The following is a 19250-nucleotide window of genomic DNA, read 5'->3' as shown; positions in this document are numbered from 1 at the left end:
ACAAGGATGCCCTCTCTCACCACTCCTATTCAACATAGTATTGGAAGTTCTGGCCAGGGCAGTCAGGCAAGAGAAAGAAATAAAGGGTATTCAGTTAGGAAAAGAGCAAGTCAAATTGTCTCTGTTTGCAGATGACATGATTGTATATTTAGAAAACCCCATTGTGTCAGCCCAGAAACTCCTTAAGCTGATAAGCAACTTCAGTAAAGTCTCGAGATACAAAATTAACGTGCAAGAATCACAAGCATTCCTATACACCAATAACAGACAAACAGAGAGCCAAATCACGAGTAAACTCCCATTCACAGTTGTTACTAAGAGAATAAAACACCTAGGAATACAACTTACAAGGAATGTGAAGGACCTCTTCAAGGAGAAGTACAAACCACTGCTCAAGGAAATAAGAGAGGACACAAACAAATGGAAAAATATTCCATGCTTATGGATAGGAAGAATCAATATCATGAAAATGGCTATACTGCCCAAAGTAATTTATAGATTAAATGCTGTCCCCATCAAGCTACATTGAGTTTCTTCACAGAATTGGAAAAAACTACTTTGAATTTCACATGGAACCAAAAAAGAGCCCACATAGCCAAGACAATCCTAAGCAAAAAGAACAAAGCTGGAGACAGCATGCTACCTGATTTCAAACTATACTACAAGGCTACAGTAACAAAAACAGCATGGTACTGATACCAAAACAGATATATAGACCAATGGAACAGAACAGAAGCCTCAGAAATAATGCCACACATCTACAACCATCTGATCTTTGACAAACCTGACAAAAGCCATGGGGAAATGTTTCCCTATTTAATAAGTGGTGTTGGGAAAACTGGCTAGCCATATGCAGAAAGCTGAAACTAGATCACCTTATACAAAAGTTAAGACGGTTTAAAGACTTAAAATGTAAGACCTAAAACCATAAAAACCCTAGAAGAAAACCTAGACAGTACCATTCAGGACATAGGCATGGGCAAAGACTTCATGAGTAAAACACCAAAAGCAATGGCAACGAAAGCCAGAATTGACAAATGGGATCTGACTAAACTAAAGAGCTTCTGCCCAGCAGAAGAAACAATCATCAGAGTGAACAGGCAACCTACAGAATGGGAGAAGGTTTTTGCAATGTATTCCTATGACAAAGGGCTAATATCCAGAATCTAGAAAGAACTGAAACAGATTTACAAAAAAAAAAAAAAAAGGCCGGGCGCGGTGGCTCACGCCTGTAATCCCAGCACTTTGGGAGGCCGAGGCGGGCGGATCACAAGGTCAGGAGATCGAGACCACGGTGAAACCCCGTCTCTACTAAAAATACAAAAAATTAGCCGGGCGCGGTGGCAGGCACCTGTAGTCCCAGCTACTCAGGAGGCTGAGGCAGGAGAATGGCGTAAACCCAGGAGGCAGAGCTTGCAGTGAGCCGAGATCGCACCACTGCACTCCAGCCTGGGCGACAGAGCGAGACTCCGTCTCAAAAAAAAAAAAAACAACATCAAAAAGTGGGCAAAGGATATGAACAGACACTTCTCAAAAGAAGATACTTATGCAGCCAACAAACATGAAAAACAGCTCATCATCACTGGTCATTAGAGAAATGGAAATCAAAACCACAATGAGATACCATCTCAGACCAGTTAGAGTGGCGATCATTAAAAAGTCAGGAAACAACAGATGCTGGAGTGGATGTGGAGAAATAGGAACACTTTTGCACTGTTGGTGGGAGTGTATATTAGTTCAACCATTGTGGAAGACAGTGTGGCGATTCCTCAAGGATCTAGAACTAGAAATACCATTTGACCCAGCAGTCCCATTACTGGTTATATACCCAAAGTATTATAAATCTTTCTATAAAGACACATGCACGTGTATGTTGATTGCCACACTGTTTACAATAGCAAAGACTTGGAACCAACCCAAATGCCCATCAATGATAGACTGGATAAAGAAAATGTAGCACATATACACCATAGAATATTATGCAGCCATAAAAAAGGATGAGTTCATGCCCTTTGCAGGGACATGGATGACTCTGGAAACCATCATTCTCGGCAAACTATCACAAGAACAGAAAACCAAACACCGCATGTTCTCACTCATAAGTGGGAGTTGATCAATGAGAACACATGGACACAGGGAGGGGAACATCACACACTGGGGCCTGTCAGTGGGTGGGGACTAGGGGAGGGATAGCATTAGGAGAAATACCTAATGTAGATGACAGGTTGATGGGTGCAGCAAACCACCACGGCACATGTATACCCATGTAACAAACCTGTACATTCTGCATATGTACCTACCTCAGAACTTAAAGTATAATAAAATAAATAAATACTTTCAACAGTAAAATAAATAAATACTTTCAACATTTAAAAAAAGAAACACCCTTAGGGTATTGAGGACCTCACACAATCCTAATTCTTCATCAAAAGCCACCTAGCAGACCTGCTATTCAGACGAATCTGACGTTTTTGGTATTTTCAAATAACATCCTCCCACCCTACTTCAATGGCTATTCTGATGCCACTGCCGTGGCAGTAGTAGTTCGAATTAAATTTGTTTGCAGTTCTTAGAGTGGCATTAATAATTCCTGAAAATGATTTCACAGTATCAAAATGCTGAATATAAAAGTTGAGCTATGGTGTTTATTCAGAATTAAACCACTCCCTTGTCCTCTTGGAAAAATAACATATTTCTTTTAGCTTTACTCTCTTGTAGCTAAATAAGAGAAGTGACTACAGGTAATCTTTTTGGGAGAATTGTGTACTGCCTATACTTTCTCTCTCTTTTTTTTTTTTTTTCCTTTTGAGACGGAGTTTTGCTCTCATTGCCCAGGTCTGAGTGCAGTGGTACGATCTTGGCTCACTGCAGCCTTTGCCTCCTGGGTTCAAGCGATTCTCCTGCCTCAGCCTCCTGAGTAGCTGGGATTATAGGTGCCCACCACCACGCCCAGCTAATTTTTTGTATTTTTAGTAGAGATGGGGTTTCATCATGTTGGCCAGGCTCCTGGCCAAGTCTCAAACTCCTGACCTCAGGTGATCCACCCGCCTCGGCCTCCCAAAGTGCAGGGATTACAGGCGTGAGGTACCGCACCCGACCACCACCTCAACTTTCCATGGCCACACTGTTACAGATCCTTATTCAGAGTAGTAGGGACATAAAAACAACCTTGTTCACTCAGCACTGGGCACCAAACTATACACTGTATACTCATAGAAGCAGAGGCTATGACTTTTATTTATTCATTCATTCATTCATTCAGCAGATTGTAGTATCTTCTACTGATGGTGGGCTGGATACTTCTTAGGTACCACACTGGGCCTATTGCATCATGGGCACATAGTAAAAGTTCCATATGTCCAGGAATGATGTAAAGCCAACAGTGGAATAATGCGAGCAACTGTTTTTCGAGAAGAAATAGACTTTACCAGAATGCCAAAATGGGCTGCTAAAGGAAGGGCAGCCCATCAGTGCTGTCACCAGCTCCTGAAACCCCAGGGCTTGTTTACTCCCACCATGGCAGTGGAGGACGTGTCTGAACCTCCTGCTTGGCTTTACCTGCCACATTAGCTCCTTCGTTGTTTCAGTGTAAGTAGCTTGGGTAATGTGCAGAGAATTTCTTTGCCTTGTGTTATTTATGCTGAGAATCAGCTGGTTGGGTGGTCAGTTCCTAGGGAGAAGCTAATGGGAAGGTGATCTATACAATGTGATAGAAGACAATCAAGCTTTCTTGCTGCATCTTTTCTTCCTTCAGAACTTCAGCCTCTCTTCTCCCGCCCGACTCCCATTAGGATATTCCGAAGTGAAAAAAAGGCCAAGAGGAGAGAATAAGATCTAGCAAAATTGTAAACAAAGGAACAGAGCCACAAACCTATTTTACATTCACATAAAATGTTACATTGATTGATTAAACAGTTTAAAAATATCTTCATAGTATATGGTACCTTTGATCATAAAACCAGGTCATATTAAGGTGACCTCTATTGAAGAGTTCTGTTTAGGGTCACTGTGTGCCAACCACCCTCATTAAAATAGTCACAGATGTAGGTAGAGGAAACCAGATAAAAGGAAGATCTCTATCTGCTTCCCCCTAGCAATCCTTACCTAGCATAACTTAAGAACAGCCAGATGGAAGAGATACATGGGGCAAGGTGTAGGGAAGCAGCAGAGCTTCTCTCCTCTGGGAGCGCCACCCTCCCAGCACCTCCATATGTTCAGCAACCCAGAAATTCCCCAAACTCTATCCTATTGAGTTTTTATGGAGGCTTCATTTCATAGGCATGATTGATTTGATCATTGACGACTGGTGATTATCGAAATCCCCAGCTCCTCTCGTTTCCAAGGGGTTGGGGCTGGAGCCGGAAGTTTCAGCCTTCTTACTGCATGATGGGTTCTCCAGCAACCAGCCCCACACCTGTCACATTAGCCTGCAAAAGACACGTACCACTTCAGAGAGTCAAGAGTTTTCGGAGCCCTGTGCCAGGAAATGGGGGCAGAGACCAATAATAGATTTATTATTAAAAGTCACAATATCACAGGCAGTTTCTTTAAAAACTAAACATTCACTTACCGTACAACTCAGCAGTTTTACTGTTGGGCATTTATCCCAGAGAAGTAAAAATATATTCAATACAGAAATGTCTATAGTTTTATTCACAGTGCCACAAATTGGAAGGAAAGTACTTAAATGTCCTTCAGCGGGTGAACGGTGAAACAAATTACGCATCCATGTCATGGAATATTACTTGGCAGTAAACAAGAGCAAACTGTGGGCATGTGGAGCAACTTGGTCTCAGGGCATTGTGCTGAATGAAAAGCCTTAAGATGTCACGTGAACGATTCCATTTAGGTAACATTCTTTAAATAGCAGAATCATAGAAATGAAAAACAAAGGAGTGGTTGCCAGAGGTTAGGAGTGTTGCAGTGTGCGGAGGTATGTGATGGTCAGAGATAACATGAAAGAGAACTCTGTGGTGATGGAATAGTCCTGTAAGTTGATAGAGGCTGTTGTTACAGGAAGCCACCCGTGTGATGAAATGACAGAGACCTGCACACACGCGTTGCAGCAATGTCAGATTCCTGGTTTTACTCCTGTACTGTAGTCACGTAACATGATAACTGGGGAGACTGTGAGGGAGAATTCTAAGCAGAAGGCTCACGTGGCTTCCTGCCTCCTACCATGCCACCTCCACCGGATGCATTAAACTTACAGTCTGAGTCAGCCTGCCTCTGTCCTCATCCCTCTGTCTGTCTGTCTCTTTCCCTCCCTCCCTCCCTGCCTCCTCACTGTTTCACATGGTCATTATAAAAGAGAAACCTAAAAAATTAGGAAATGTAGATAAATTGAAAGGAAAAATTTTAAACCATGAGGTTGTTTCTTTCTTATTTAAATATGGTGATTCCCTTGGGCCTGGGCAGGATCTGTAGCCCGCAGCCTTTGAGTTCTGGACCCATTCTGTGAGATTTTTAGGGTTAAAAGTAGAAAGATTTGGTCCCACTTTCTGCTTCCAGTCCTGTCTGGTACCCGCTGCCTAATCTTTTCTGGCTAATTGTGCTTCCCAGTAATTATGTTTACCATTTTCTGACATAGGGATTAACAGCATAGGCTCTGGACTCAGAGTGCCTAGGTTTAAGTCTTGACTCCACTACCTCCTTAGTAGTTCTTCAGTCTCTTTGTGCCTCAGTTTCTTCATTTGTAACTACCACCTATCTCAGAAGCCATGGGAAGGATTAAGGGCCGTGGTAGGAAGCACTCACTGACTCTTGGATGTCATTATTTATGGTCATTACTTGGTGTCTCTACTGCATTTTGTTTATCCGCTGCCGGTTCCGTGACTGCCCATCAGTGTGCCTTGTGCCTGTTCTGTAGATTTTATTTCACAGTCTCTTGGTTTTGGTGGGTGGCACACTGCCCTGAGAGGACGGGGACGTGAGAAGGATTCTGAGCCCTTTAGTTGTCTCTAGTGCCACATCATGATTGTCATCATTGCTGTAAACCAAAAAGTATCTGAGACAAGTCTTAGTCGATTTAGAATGTGTGTTTTGCTAAAGTTAATGACGCACCCATGACACAGCCTCAGGAGGTCCCGACAACATGTGCCCCAGGGTGGTCGAGGTACAGCTTGCTTTTATACACTTTAGGGAGACATGAGACATCAAGCAATGTATGTAAGATGTACATACATATATGTTCGGTCCAGTAAGGCGGAGCAATTCGAAGTGGGTGGGGGGTTTCCAAGTCAAGTAGGTAAGAGACAAAAAGTTGCATTCTTTTGAGTTCTTTATCAGCCTTCTAATGAATACACAATTGTGTGTGACTCAGTGAACCTACATTTTTACATGAACAATAGGGTAGAGGAAGCAATCAGATACGCATTTGTCTCAGGTGAGCTTCAGAGGGATGACTTTGAGTTGTGTCTGTCCTTTGTCCATAAGGAATTTTCTTGTGGGCAAATGGTGAGGAAGGGATGTGGGTTGTTATCTTTGTAGCTATCTTATTTAGCAATAAAATGGGAGGCAGGTTTGCCTGACGTAGTTTCCAGCTTGACTTTTCTCTTGGCTTAGTGATTTAGTTTCCTTTTGCATTGCTAACTCAATCACAGGAGACAGGAGTGTGGACTGATTATAGCAAGAATGCCAGAGTATGTAACAGCTTCCTTAGTCATGGTAGAGATTGAGAAACGTCAGCTCACCTAAGCTTTGAGGTTAGCTGGAGTCCAGTAGAAGAGTTATAACTAAGCACCGGCCCTTGTCTGTTTCCACTGGTGCCCATTCATTGAAGCTGAGATTGGACTGTGACTATGTACCAGTAGCAAAGGTGATAGAAGTCAAACATTGCTGTTAGTTTTAGGGGCTCACGGCCTGCTGGGGAAGGGACCCATCGGGCATAGCTGGCAGTCATGGCCAGGGTTGTGGAAACCCAGGGCCAGGCAGGGTTCAAATGCTCCTCAGAGTGTGCCAGCAGCCTCAGCCTCAGGGAGAGCTTGTCAGGGGGTGTTTTACAAGGTCTCCAAAAGCCTCTTATGCCCTTCAGAGTGAAAAGCACGGCATTGGTGATGAAGTCTTGTGGCAAATATGCAAGGCACATGTGGATATTTCTTTCTCTTGGAGGCTTAGGAGGTAGCCCTTGTCTCCTAGTGCGGTGTTTATAGCATAGTCCACTGGGACTGCTGCTCTGACAGACTGTGTCACTATTTTGTGGAATGTTTTTTGGAACTTCCAGAAAGCCTCAGTAAATCCTGACTGCCATGTAACTGTCCTGTGCTGCTGAGCTCTTAACATGAAGCAGCAGCAGTGACCCTGGCAGGTCGGGCTGACGTGCGTGGGAACAGTGGGAGTGACCCTGGCTGGGAAGCAGGGAGGCCTGGATATTGTTTCTCCTGGCTCTGTGTCCTGCGGCTCTCGTCCCTGTGCTCAGAGCTCGCAAGCACCCACGATGGCCTTCTCAGGCCGAGCGCGCCCCTGCATTATCCCAGAGAACGAAGAAATCCCACCAGCGGCCCTTAACAGTATCCCCGAGGCCAATGGGACCGAGGACGAGAGGGCTGTCTCCAAACTGCAGCGCAGGCACAGTGACGTGAAAGTCTACAAGGAGTTCTGTGACTTTTATGCGAAATTGTGAGTGTCTCCTCTCCTGGAGTGCCCTCTTCCAGGTCGGGCATTCTTGGCTGTCTGTTCAGGAGCCATCCTGAGCTGGCCCATACAATTTTATTGACTGGACTTTGAGTGGGAGTTTTCCAGGGTGGTAGGGCTCTGAGGGGCTCACAGTACAGCACGTTTAGGGAGACAGGAGGCTCCTTGTCGGTAAGACATGCAGCGACACGCAGATGGGAGGGAGTTGCTGCCCTCACTGAGAGCACCGCGGCCCCGTCTTCAGTAGATTCCTGATCACTTGGTAGCTGCATTTTCATCATGTCGTCCGCAGGGGAGGCTTATCGTTGTCGCTGTCAGGAATTACATTAGAAAAATTCTGCACTCTAAAACAGCCCAAACATAAGGGGCAGATGGGTTGGAACAGTGAAAAAAACAAATTACAGACTGTTTAAAGATAAATATTTTTGTTATGTGTAACAATCAACAGTTTGAAGTAAGCTAACTGGGTTTCTTAATTGAATGAATAAATACATACATTGTATAAGTAGCAAATCAACACACATATAGAACATACTGTTAACTCGAAAAAGCTAGGCTAATTTATATTATTAAATGGGTTTTAGTAAACACATTTTTTGAGAAAATGCAGAGTAGCCATCAGACCAGCTCAAGATTATTGACCTCATTCAAAGTTGTGAGCTTAGAATTACTGCATATCCCCAATTTGTCAAGTAAGAGTTAATGAGAATTTAACTGACCCGGTTCTCTACTTCCATAATCCGTTCTCTGTGGTACAGATGTCACTTATCTTCACAACTCACAGACAGCTCTTGGTCAGTTGGAAAGTAACTGGAGAATTATAATAATACAGTCACCAATTTTTTCACTGCTTGAACTCTCAAGATGATTTTTGGATTTATACATTGCTGCATTTTAGGACCAAACAATTTGTTTTGCACACTTGAATAATGGAAAGCAAGATATCAAGTGTGCTGTGTGAGGTTGATTTGTGGAAGTAGATCAGCTTCATCAGTCATGCCTGGCCTGATTTTTACATATAAATATCTATAGATAGGGAGATACTTCCCCACTTACGTATTTCTTGTCATCAACAGTTTTTAGTGAAAATCTTTTTCTTAAAAATTAGCTAATTAATTATAACTAATCCGATAGCTATAACTGTCACTAATGACTTTTTAAAAGTAATTTCTGTCATCTGTATTAAATATAAAATCAACATTTAAAAAAAATAAAAAATAAAAAACAGGCATTGTGCCAGAGGGTCAAAGGCAAAAGAGGAAAGGGAAGCCTGACTGGTTCAGGGGGCAGCAAGGGGATTGTTCTGTTTCCTTTTTTCCTCTGCTTGTTATAAAAAGGAATACTTCTTGCAAAATACATATTATGTTACTTCTAAAACTAGCGCATTTTTCCCGTGTGTGGGAAGTAACTATGTGCTTGTTTTTATGATGTAGCTACCTATTTCCTAATTCTACTTGAGTATTTGAACTTAAGTAGAAACAATCTATATTATAATGAGTTTAAACTGGTCAGTGATAATCAAACATTTTCATCTAAGGGCCTCTTAACACTTAAAAACTATTAAGGTCCCCAAAGAACTTTCATTTATCAGTATTTACTGTATGAGAAATTTAAACTGGGAACAATTTAAAATACTTATTATTTCATTTAAAAAAAACCAGTAAGCTTATTACATGTTAATAGCAAATGTTAATATTAATGTTTTCATGAAAAATAACTGTTTTCCAAAATGGAAGAGGTTTAGAGGAAAGGATGGCATTATGTTACATTTTTGTGAATCTTGTTAATATCTGTCTTTTTTTTTTTTTTTTTTTTTTTGAGACGGAGTCTCGCTCTGTCGCCCAGGCTGGAGTACAGTGGCGCGATCTCGGCTCACTGCAAGCTCCGCCTCCCGGGTTCACGCCATTCTCCTGCCTCAGCCTCCCGAGTAGCTGGGACTACAGGCGCCCACAACCGCGCCCGGCTAATTTTTTGTATTTTTAGTAGAGACGGGGTTTCACCGTGGTCTCGATCTCCTGACCTTGTGATCCACCCGCCTCGGCCTCCCAAAGTGCTGGGATTACAGGCGTGAGCCACCGCGCCCGGCCTAATATCTGTCTTAATAAAAGTTTCTCATATTTGTTTCTGCATTCAACCTATTACGGTATATTGTTTTAGATGAAATATATGAAGAAAATGTGGCCTCCCACAGAGATGTAGTTGGAAAACAGAGGAGCTTTCCACCTCCTGAAAGAGTCATGGTGACCCCGACATTTTGGAAACCACTGATTTAGGTGATAATGAGCCAGGGCATTCTAGAATATTCTTTTTGGGCTCTTTTAGAGTCCCATTAAGATTGTTGAGGTTTGGTGAATCTTTTGAGAGGGTTTAGAATTAACCACAGTGCCATATATTTGAGCAGCATCTTCTGGTTTCCAAATGGTTTTAAATACTTTTTCCTTGGAACAATAATGAGAACAGTACTGAGAATGACCAGGCAGGTGTGGTGCTTACCATGTTCCTCCATCCAGGAACACCTGTGGACTTTGGTCAGGAAGAAGGAAGAAGCACAGACCTCTCCAGAGTTTTGTGAAACTGCCACAGTCATCTGGCTTGTGGCAAAGCTGGGCGATGATGAGAATTGTACAGATTTTTTCCCCAGCCCACAGGAACTTTGAAATGACAAAATGGAAATTCATTTTAACATGAGGCTTAGGCCAGGTTTACTGAGCAGTGAAGCTGCTTCCCTTTCTCCCTTCCTTCCTTTTTTTTGTGACATTTAATTCTGCATTCAAACCTGTTAGATAAAGTTGATCTTTGACTGGTCTGAAGTGATGAACATGGTGTGTCTACACACAGTTATTTATGGCAAGGCTACAAAACGGGCTGACTGTTTTGTGAAACATTTGTGGGAGGAAGGCAGAGGGAAAGTTGTCTTCCAGAGGTGTGGAGGGGAGTGAAGCAAGTAAGTGGGACCACTTTTGCTAAGGAAACAGCAAAACTTGGAAACCAATAGGGGCAAGGCAGTTAGTTACTCTGTCTATAGAATGGAGACTGTCCACCTGTCTGTCTCACTAGTTGGTTGTGAAAATTCAGGAGAAAGTTGGTAATAACTTCATGAAGTACATTGATTAAATATTTGGAAGGTCAGAAGCTGTACCAGCGGACTAGACACACAGGTGTAGAGCTCATGCTGTGAGTAGTCCTGTGAAAATAAACTGGCCAAAAATTGAAGGACCACTTGACCAGTTCCTGCCCTGCATGGGGGACCTTCTCCCTACAAATAGGTCTTCATGTGAAATCCTGATCTAATTGTATGCCTGTCGAAGCCGTGTTGCTTTTCTTTTCTTTTTTTTTTTTCCTTTTTGAAATGGAGTTTTGTTCTTGTTGCCCAGGCTGGAATGCAGTGGTGAAATCTCGGCTCACTGCAACCTCTGCCTCCCAGGTTCATGTGATTCTCTTGCCTCAGCCTCCCAAGCAGCTGGGACTACAGGCATGCACCACCACACCTGGCTAATTTTGTATTTTTATTAGAGACGAGGTTTTACCATGTTGGTCACACTGGTCTCGAACTCTTGACCTCAAGTAATCCATCGGCCTCAGCCTCCCAAAGTCCTGGGATTACAGGCGTGAGCCACCTCACCCAGCTGCCATGTTGCTTTTCTTCTTGCAAACTGCACAATGGTTAGAGCCTGAGATTATTTATTGAATGCCTTCTGTGTTTTAAGGTGTAGTGGGGTTACTGATGGGGGGATTTCCCACACCACCAGCCACAACAGTGGTTACTTGACAGCCTGGTATCACTTTCCTAACCATGAAACGTGGTGGTATCCCTGTCATGTCCTTTCAAGTGTTTGAAATTCGTGGTGTAATCTGTTTTGATTGACAGTGTGATTTTATGAGCAGGGAACCTGGATTTCTAGTCCCGTGCCTTCCTTTAACTAATTAGCCTTGTGATGTTGGTCTGATCCTTCCATCTCTGTGAACCTCTTTTGCCATCTGTAAAATGATCTTTATTATGTAAAATTTTGTGGTTTTAAGATACACTTTATAATACTGGTAATCAGGTTTGTCTTACCGATTAGGGAACAGGACCGGGGCATCTTGGCTGGTTTTAAGGTTACTTAAGCAGTTGCTTTCCACAGAATTTAATCAAAGGGGTAACCTGTGTCTAGGTTATATGGTATGGCATTTAGTTGACAAGCATTTTAGATTCTATTCTTAGAAGGGAAAGAAATTGGCCTTGAGATGCTGACTTTTGGATATTTTAATTAAGCTTCTTATAAAGCTGTAAACCAAGTTCCTTGAGAGCAGCTTATAACTTTCATCTCTGTCTCAGGTGCCTAACACATAGTAGGCACGCACTCATAATATATTTAGCAAGAAAAATGCCAAAAATGTTAGAGACAGAATCAAAGTGGGACACCCTTACAGAGCCTCAGATGCTAGGGTAGAGGCTGAGGAGTCCAAGTTCAGAGCACGTAAGGAACAAGCGAGAAACTGAACTTTTTAGATACAATAGGGTTTTTGTGATCAGATAGAATTCGCTGCTCATGGTTCTTGGTGTGGTTTGGTCTTCAATCTAAGAAGAGGCTGACAGTCTGCAACCTGCTGTTCTTTGTGTGTTACAGCAACATGGCCAATGCCCTGGCCAGCGCCACTTGTGAGCGCTGCAAGGGCGGCTTTGCACCCGCTGAGAAGATCGTAAACAGTAACGGGGAGCTGTACCATGAACAGTGTTTCGTGTGCGCTCAGTGCTTCCAGCAGTTCCCAGAAGGACTCTTCTATGAGGTGAGTTGTGCTAGACAAAAGCAGGGAGGTGCCATTCCCCGCCCTCCCGCTTCCTGCCCTTCTTTTCTGAGGCCTCCTCCTCCATGTTCAGTTTCATGAGGAAAGACTGAATTGAAGTGTCAGATGCATGCCAGGTATTTGATAGCTATGAGGTCAGAGGTGGAATCTGTATGGCCCATATGGACAGTGGCATGGATGGGACACCCTCACAAACCCTGCATTCGTATTGCTCAGTTCGTTGTCCTATTTCAGAACCCAGAGTCCCTTATGACAGAGCCTTTCAGACCTAAGCAGCTCAGCTCCACATACAAAATTCTTTCCGAGTCTTCACCCACACTCAGGCCCCCAACACACCTCACCCATTCCTGTCTCTGTGTCTGTCCCCCTTCTCAGAGGACCACTGGACCCGCTCTAAAGGACAGTGTGTGCTGTACGTCACCCCCTCCACAACTTCCCAGCCTCGAGCCAGGAGCATCCATGCATTTATTTTCTAAGGAAAAAATAAGTATTTTAGGGAACTAGACTGTCTACATTTATCTACATTTAGCTCTTCTGGGTGTGTATGTTCTTTTCCAAATACTTGTTTTTCTTGGCCGTCAGGTGTTAGCATATGGTCTGCACTTCCTTTGTAGTGTATTTGGTATTCTCAACATTACTGAAACCCCTTTCTCGTTGTTTTGTATTGTTTTGTTTTGTTTGAGACAAAGTCCTATTGTATAGCCCAGGCTAGAGTGTAGTGGTATGATTATAGCTCATTGCAGCCTTGAACTGCTAAATTCAAGTGATCCTCCAGCCTCTGCCTCCTGAGTAGCTGGGACTACAGGCGTATGCCACCACGCCCGACTAATTTTATTTTTTCTAGAACGGAGTCTCCCTATGTTGCCCAGGCTGGTCTTGAACTCCTGGTCTCAGGTGATCCTCGGCCTCCCAAAGTGCTAGGATTACAGGCATGAACCACCATGTCCAGCCTACTGATACCCCTTTCTCACAGTAAACATGTATTTTGGGGGATAATCCAGGGATGCTGACCCCAGGCTGTAAATGAAGCTGAGAATGAGGTATTTTGTGTGTGTTAGATCAAATAGGTAATTTACTGTTACCACCTTACTTCTTACATATTTGTACATATCTGCACATCTATATATGATAATATATGTATGTAGAATTATTTTATAGCTGGAGGTGGCTGCTCTTTGATTTCTTCCTTTGCCTAGTGGATTTTTATATTTCCCTGTTGTATAAACCATGCTTGAGCAAGGAAAGGTAGTTTACAAAGATCATTGGTAAGTCCGTTGTGTGCCTCTCAGGCAGCATTTTCCCATAGAAACAAACATCATGAGATGGGGGTTCCCAGGCCAGCCCACAGAAAAGCTGTTTACCCCATCACGGGTACATGAAATTTAGGACTAGCAAGTATGTAATAATGTCACTCTGGGAAACAGCTTTAAGAGTTTGGGTTAGGGAATGCTATTTTATTCACTAGTACACATTTTTTTTAAGCTCCTATTGTGTCCCCAAAACACACATTCCCGACAACAAAAACCTTAGCAGTGGAAAGAGGTCTTCATTTTCTCTTTTCTTCTAATTCTTTTTTTTACTTTATTTCTTTAGACCTCCAAACATGCTCTGTGTATTTTCTTGCAGTTTTTCCTGTTCTTCCTGACTCCTTCCCTGGGCAGTGGGAGTCTTTTGGGCAAGGATGATGGGTTTAGGGATGGGCAAATGACAGTTGTGAGGATGGACAGGAGCAGGAGAGGCCAATGTACCACAGCAGAAGAGGGCGGGAGAGGAGCTCCAGAGGTGTGAATGGAGGCATCAGGCATAGAGACCCCTACTGAGGCTATAGGTAGACTGTGATTGGCTGGTGAGGAGAAGGAAAAGGAAATCCCTAGGTGCTAAGGCAGCAAGAAGAGAGGGCGTTTGCTGGTGCTAGTGGTGGTGAGCCATGACTCAATTCAGGTAGAGGGACCTGAGGACCTGCTCTACCTCAGCACCATGGAGGCCTGCCAGGACTGTGGCAAGGAAGGAGATGAGACTCCCAAGGCACATTGAAGGGAATTCTGGAAAGCTGGCTTGGAGAGAGCATTGGTCTTCTCACTATATGAATCCCTTCTTTATCCCTCCCTTTTTTTTTTTTTAATCCTGTGGTCCAGAGAGGTTGAAATGTCTGATAACACAGCAGGTTTGCGACATGAAAGAGATGAGAACCTATCTGGTCTCCTAGTATCCAATACAGTATTCTTTCCCTGACATATTCTTTTTAAATATATTTTTATTGAAATGGGCGATTATGACAAAGGCCTTAGGAGAGCTTGGTCCAGGGGAGCAATAGAGAAGAACTCAGAGAAAAAGACAGGCTCTGTTGTCCCAAACATTTTCCTTATATCCCTGGCCTGCTGTTTCCCCTGAGAGCACCCTGGAGCTCCAGCACTCCGTCACCTTCTTTCTCCCATTTTGCCTGTGACTTAGGAATGAACATGATGGTTAAGCTACCTTCATTAAGCAGCATGACCGCTTCCTGAGCTCCTGCTGCCGCATTTAGGCCCTGTCAGCTGTGAGGCCACTGGTGCTGAGTCAGAGGGAAAGGCTCAGAACAGCCTTGAGCAGCGAAGAATAAAGTGTGACTCATCTCGTCCTGCCCACCCCTCACACTGGACTATAAATACCCTCCCTGGGTCTGTGTGCTGTTATTCCAAAAGATGTGTTGAATACCCAGAACTAGGCTATTCATGGGCTGTTGCCCAGTTCAAGCTGTTGGGTCCTGAGGAAGATTACTATTTTGGCTACATTGTTTATCATTAAAACCAGCCCAGGAATGTGTAAACCCGCATGTGGAGAATAAGAAATTTCTTTTTGGTTAAATGATATTAGAGAAAAAACCATCCAAGGCTGCTAACAAATAATCTTTACTTTCAGTTATATCAGCAATAAGTTGTTTTCCAGAAAAGGAAGCTTGGAAGCTTACCCGGTTTGCCTTCCATGTGGGACATGACTGATGTGCTTCAGTCTTTGTATAATAACAAATGCATCTTCGCCACTCTGTATCTTGGTTATTGCTTTTGTCTCATTATCAGAACAACTTCCTTCCCTGATTTCCACAGCCTCTATGTGTTCTTTTCTCTAGAAGACTAGCTGTGAAGACTTAGAGGTGGGTTCTGTGCACTCGCTTCCCCTTGAAAATGTGATTTACTTTTATGGTAGAACTTTGTGGTACTTTGAATTAAATAGGACATTCTTCCCTTTGGCCACAGAGGCAAGTATGGAATGAGATCCTTGTTTCCTAACCACTTACTAGAACATATATCTGAAGAAATGAGCACCAGTATTTCTGTCTCAACTACAGTTTCTCTTTTCTTTTCTTTTCTTTTTTTTTTTTTTTTGAGACGGAGTCTTGCTCTGTTGCCCAGGCTGGAGTGCAGTGGCCGGATCTCGGCTCACTGCAAGCTCTCCCTCCCGGGTTTACACCGTTCTCCTGCCTCAGCCTCCCGAGTAGCTGGGACTACAGGCACCTGCCACCTCGCCCGGCTAGTTTTTTGTATTTTTTTTAGTAGAGATGGGGTTTCACCATGTTAGACAGGATGGTCTCGATCTCCTGACCTTGTGATCCGCCCATCTCGGCCTCCAAAGTGCTGGGATTACAGGCTTGAGCCACCGCACCTGGCCTTTTTTTCTTTTTCTTAAGACAGGGTCTCACCCTGTTACCCAGGCTGGAGTGCAGTGGCACCATCATGGCTCACTGCAGCCTTGACTTCTGGGCTCAAGCAATCCTCCCATCTCAGCCTCCCTAGGAGCTGGGACTACAGGCGCACACTACCACAGCCAGATAATTAAAAAAATTTTTTTGCAGAAACAGGGTCTTGCCATGTTGCCCAGGCTGGTCTCGACTTCCTGTACTCAAGTGATTAGATGCCATTTCCCTGGGAAAATACGCTTTCAGCCCAGAGGCCCTAACGCTAACTTTAGTGATTCCTCAATCTAACTTTGTGACATCCAGCGTTATCTCCAGTAAAAGGAATATCTTAATTTTTTCCATAAGAAAATACTTTTGGGAGTGAGGTGGAGCCAACAGTTGCAAGAGTGATTTAAGTCCAGGAAGTGTTGCAGAGTGTGATGGACTGAACCAAGGACCAGGGACCTGGTGTGCAGCTGATTAACCCTGACTTAGTACATTCTCAGGGCTGGGTTCTTTGTTGGTGCTTCACATTTCTCTCTCCTTAGTTTGAATTTCACAAATGTCCTTTTTTCCCATCACAAAATGCATTAACAGGAAAGATCCATATTTTTATTTTTATTTTTATTTTTTTTGAGATGGAGTTTCACTCTTGTTGCCCAGGCTGGAATGCAAATGCGCAATCTTAGTTCACCACAACCTCCATCTCGCAGGTTCAAGCAATTCTCCTGCCTCAGCCTCCCAAGTAGCTGGGATTACAGGCATGTGCCACCATGCCCGGCTAATTTTGTATTTTTAGTAGAGACGGGGTTTCTCCATGTTGGTCAGGCTGGTCTCAAACTCCCGACCTCAGGTGATCTGCTCGCCTTGTCCTCCCAAAGTGCTGAGATTACAGGTGTGAGCCACTGCCCCTGGCCAGGAAAGACCCATTTATGATGAGTAAGTTTGTAGCAAGATGTTTTACAGAGAGGTTTCTTCACTCATTTACTCTGATTATTCAGGAAGGCGGAAACTGAGAATGGAAGCCACTTCCAACCAGCACATCTGTTTATCTGTGGACCCACTCACTTCAGGGCAGTTTATGACAAACCGGTGTAAAGCACCAAACGAAGATTTGCAAATCTGCACTTGACTGGAAATGAGACTTGCAGCTGATTTCTCATCCTGAGCTTACTTGAAAGCTCAGAATAATTCTGTTTTTTCCCCTGAAGGGAATATTTACAGAACTCCAAAACTTAAAACAGTTAAGAACAGAGCCGTTCTTGGAGTTCATCTTCCCCCACACAGAGCGACCCATTTCCACAGGTGGTGGGACCTCAGGGTTCTTACGGCATTTTGTTTATAAATACCACTAATTTGGACCTTTAATATTTCTAATAGGCTTATTGTATTCCTTGTTTAAATCAATTTTGGGATGTAATGTGGAGTTACCTAGAAAAGCTATGTTTATAGAAATTTAATTCTTCCCAATTTATGATTCTTGACTTTTTAAAAAATTTAAATCCTGGAGTTTTACTTTGGATAAACTTCTGGCCTGTCAGACCCAAAAGTTGGGCTATACTGTGTTTGATCATTTCTACACTCTGTAGAAAAGAGGCAGCTCGTTATAGCAGAAGTTCTCCACCTGGAATTAACAGTCGTTGTGACACTGGAGAAGCATAGCCCAGAGTGCAGGAGATTTGCAGGATGAATGGTGGCAAGGAAATCTATTTCTAAGTCCTCTTATTCTGGTTTTAAAGGTCTCAATTCTGGATCCTTTTCTCTTTGACTGAAAACATACTTATATTCACAATAGCACTTCTCTCACATTGCAAAAGAAAGAAATCTCAAATCTTACTACCATTAATTGCTCCAGGATACCCATCAAAAAGGATTAGTTAGGAGTGCTGAAACCCATAAGCTTAGTCTTTCCCTGCCTTGTATATTTTCTTGTTAAGGAGAAGCTTGGCTTTAGGAACTGTGTTGGATATCCTGTATTCAGGTACAGATATGCACGTCCCTTAACCACAGGGAAATGTCTGAGAAAGGTGTCATTAGGCGAGTTCATTGCTGTGCAAAAATCAGAGAATGTATTTAACCTAAGTGTAATAGCCTACAGCACATCTAGTCTATATGGTATAAGCTATTCCTCTAGGCTACAGACCTGTACAGCATGTTACTATACAGAATACCGCAGGCAATTGTAACACAATGGTGAGTATTTGTGTATCTAAAAGTATCCAAACTTAGAAAAAGTACAGTAAATATACCATATACCATGGTAGTATATATGGTTCATTGTTGACAGAAATGTTATCCAGCGCATGATTGTATATGCTGAGTTTAGAGATGTAGACAGTAGTTACAATAGCTTTCTTTGTTTTTCTCTTTCTTTCTTTCTTTTTCTTTCTTTCTTTCTTTCTTTCTTTCTTTCTTTCTTTCTTTCTTTCTTTCTTCCTTCCTTCCTTCCTTCCTTCCTTCCTTCCTTCCTTCCTTCCTTCCTTCTTTCCTTTCCTTTCCTTTTCCTTTCTTTTCCTTTCTTTTCTTGCTTCTTTCTTCTTTCTTTATTTCTTTCTGAGTTTTGCTCTGTTGCCCAGGCTGGAGTGCAGTGGCACCATCTCGGCTCACTGCAACCTCTGCCTCCTGGGTTCAAGCGATTCTCCTGACTCAGCCTCCTCAGTAGCTGGAATTACAGGCGCATGCCACCACACCTGGCTAATTTTTGTATTTTTAGTAGAGACAGGTTTCAACATGTTGGTCAGGCTGGTCTCGAACTCCTGATCTTGTGATCTGCCCATCTCAGCCTTCCAAAGTGCTGAGATTACAGGCGTGAGCCACTGCGCCCAGCCAACAGCTTTCCTTTTAGGACTTAGCCTTTTTCATCCCCTGACTACATCCCCTGACTAATTTCAGAAGAATTCATCCTTTTTAAGAGAAAGCTCTGGGAGAGCAAAGCAAAGAGCATTGGTAAGAAATTGTGAATGAGCTGGATAGAAAACACAAACCATTTTTCTTCTGCTTGCACACCACGACAGTCACCACAGAAGTTCTTCTGTGACCAAATATATGGAAGTTTTTCCCCACACACAAAGCAAGCAATCAGTTCTGCAGTGGACACCAGCTGGGCGTTCTCTGATTCAGTTCCCACACTATCTACCTGGAGATAGCCTCAGATCCCACAGATTGAGGGGTCAGCCAC

The 19250-nt window shown here is 43.2% G+C and overlaps 1 protein-coding gene across 12 annotated transcripts in view; it reads left to right on the top strand.

Moving 5' to 3' along the window:
* The window catches only part of LOC105471843 (LIM zinc finger domain containing 1), a 151543-nt gene that overhangs the window by 110862 nt on the left and 21431 nt on the right, over window positions 1–19250 (top strand). For 9 of the 12 annotated variants that reach the window (XM_011724616.3, XM_011724617.2, XM_011724623.3 and 6 more), the window contains one exon: window positions 12243–12402. In XM_011724616.3, coding sequence (XP_011722918.1) covers window positions 12243–12402 — 160 coding nt within the window. Of the gene's footprint in view, window positions 1–5359; window positions 7618–12242; window positions 12403–19250 lie in introns of those variants that run through there. The other 3 variants (XM_011724628.3, XM_011724613.3, XM_011724614.3) reach the window with 3 other exon arrangements.

Source organism: Macaca nemestrina, chromosome 13 (assembly GCF_043159975.1).
Source record: "Macaca nemestrina isolate mMacNem1 chromosome 13, mMacNem.hap1, whole genome shotgun sequence".
In the NCBI taxonomy this organism is placed as follows: domain Eukaryota; kingdom Metazoa; phylum Chordata; class Mammalia; order Primates; family Cercopithecidae; genus Macaca; species Macaca nemestrina.
This window is presented reverse-complemented; position numbering and strand designations above follow the sequence as displayed.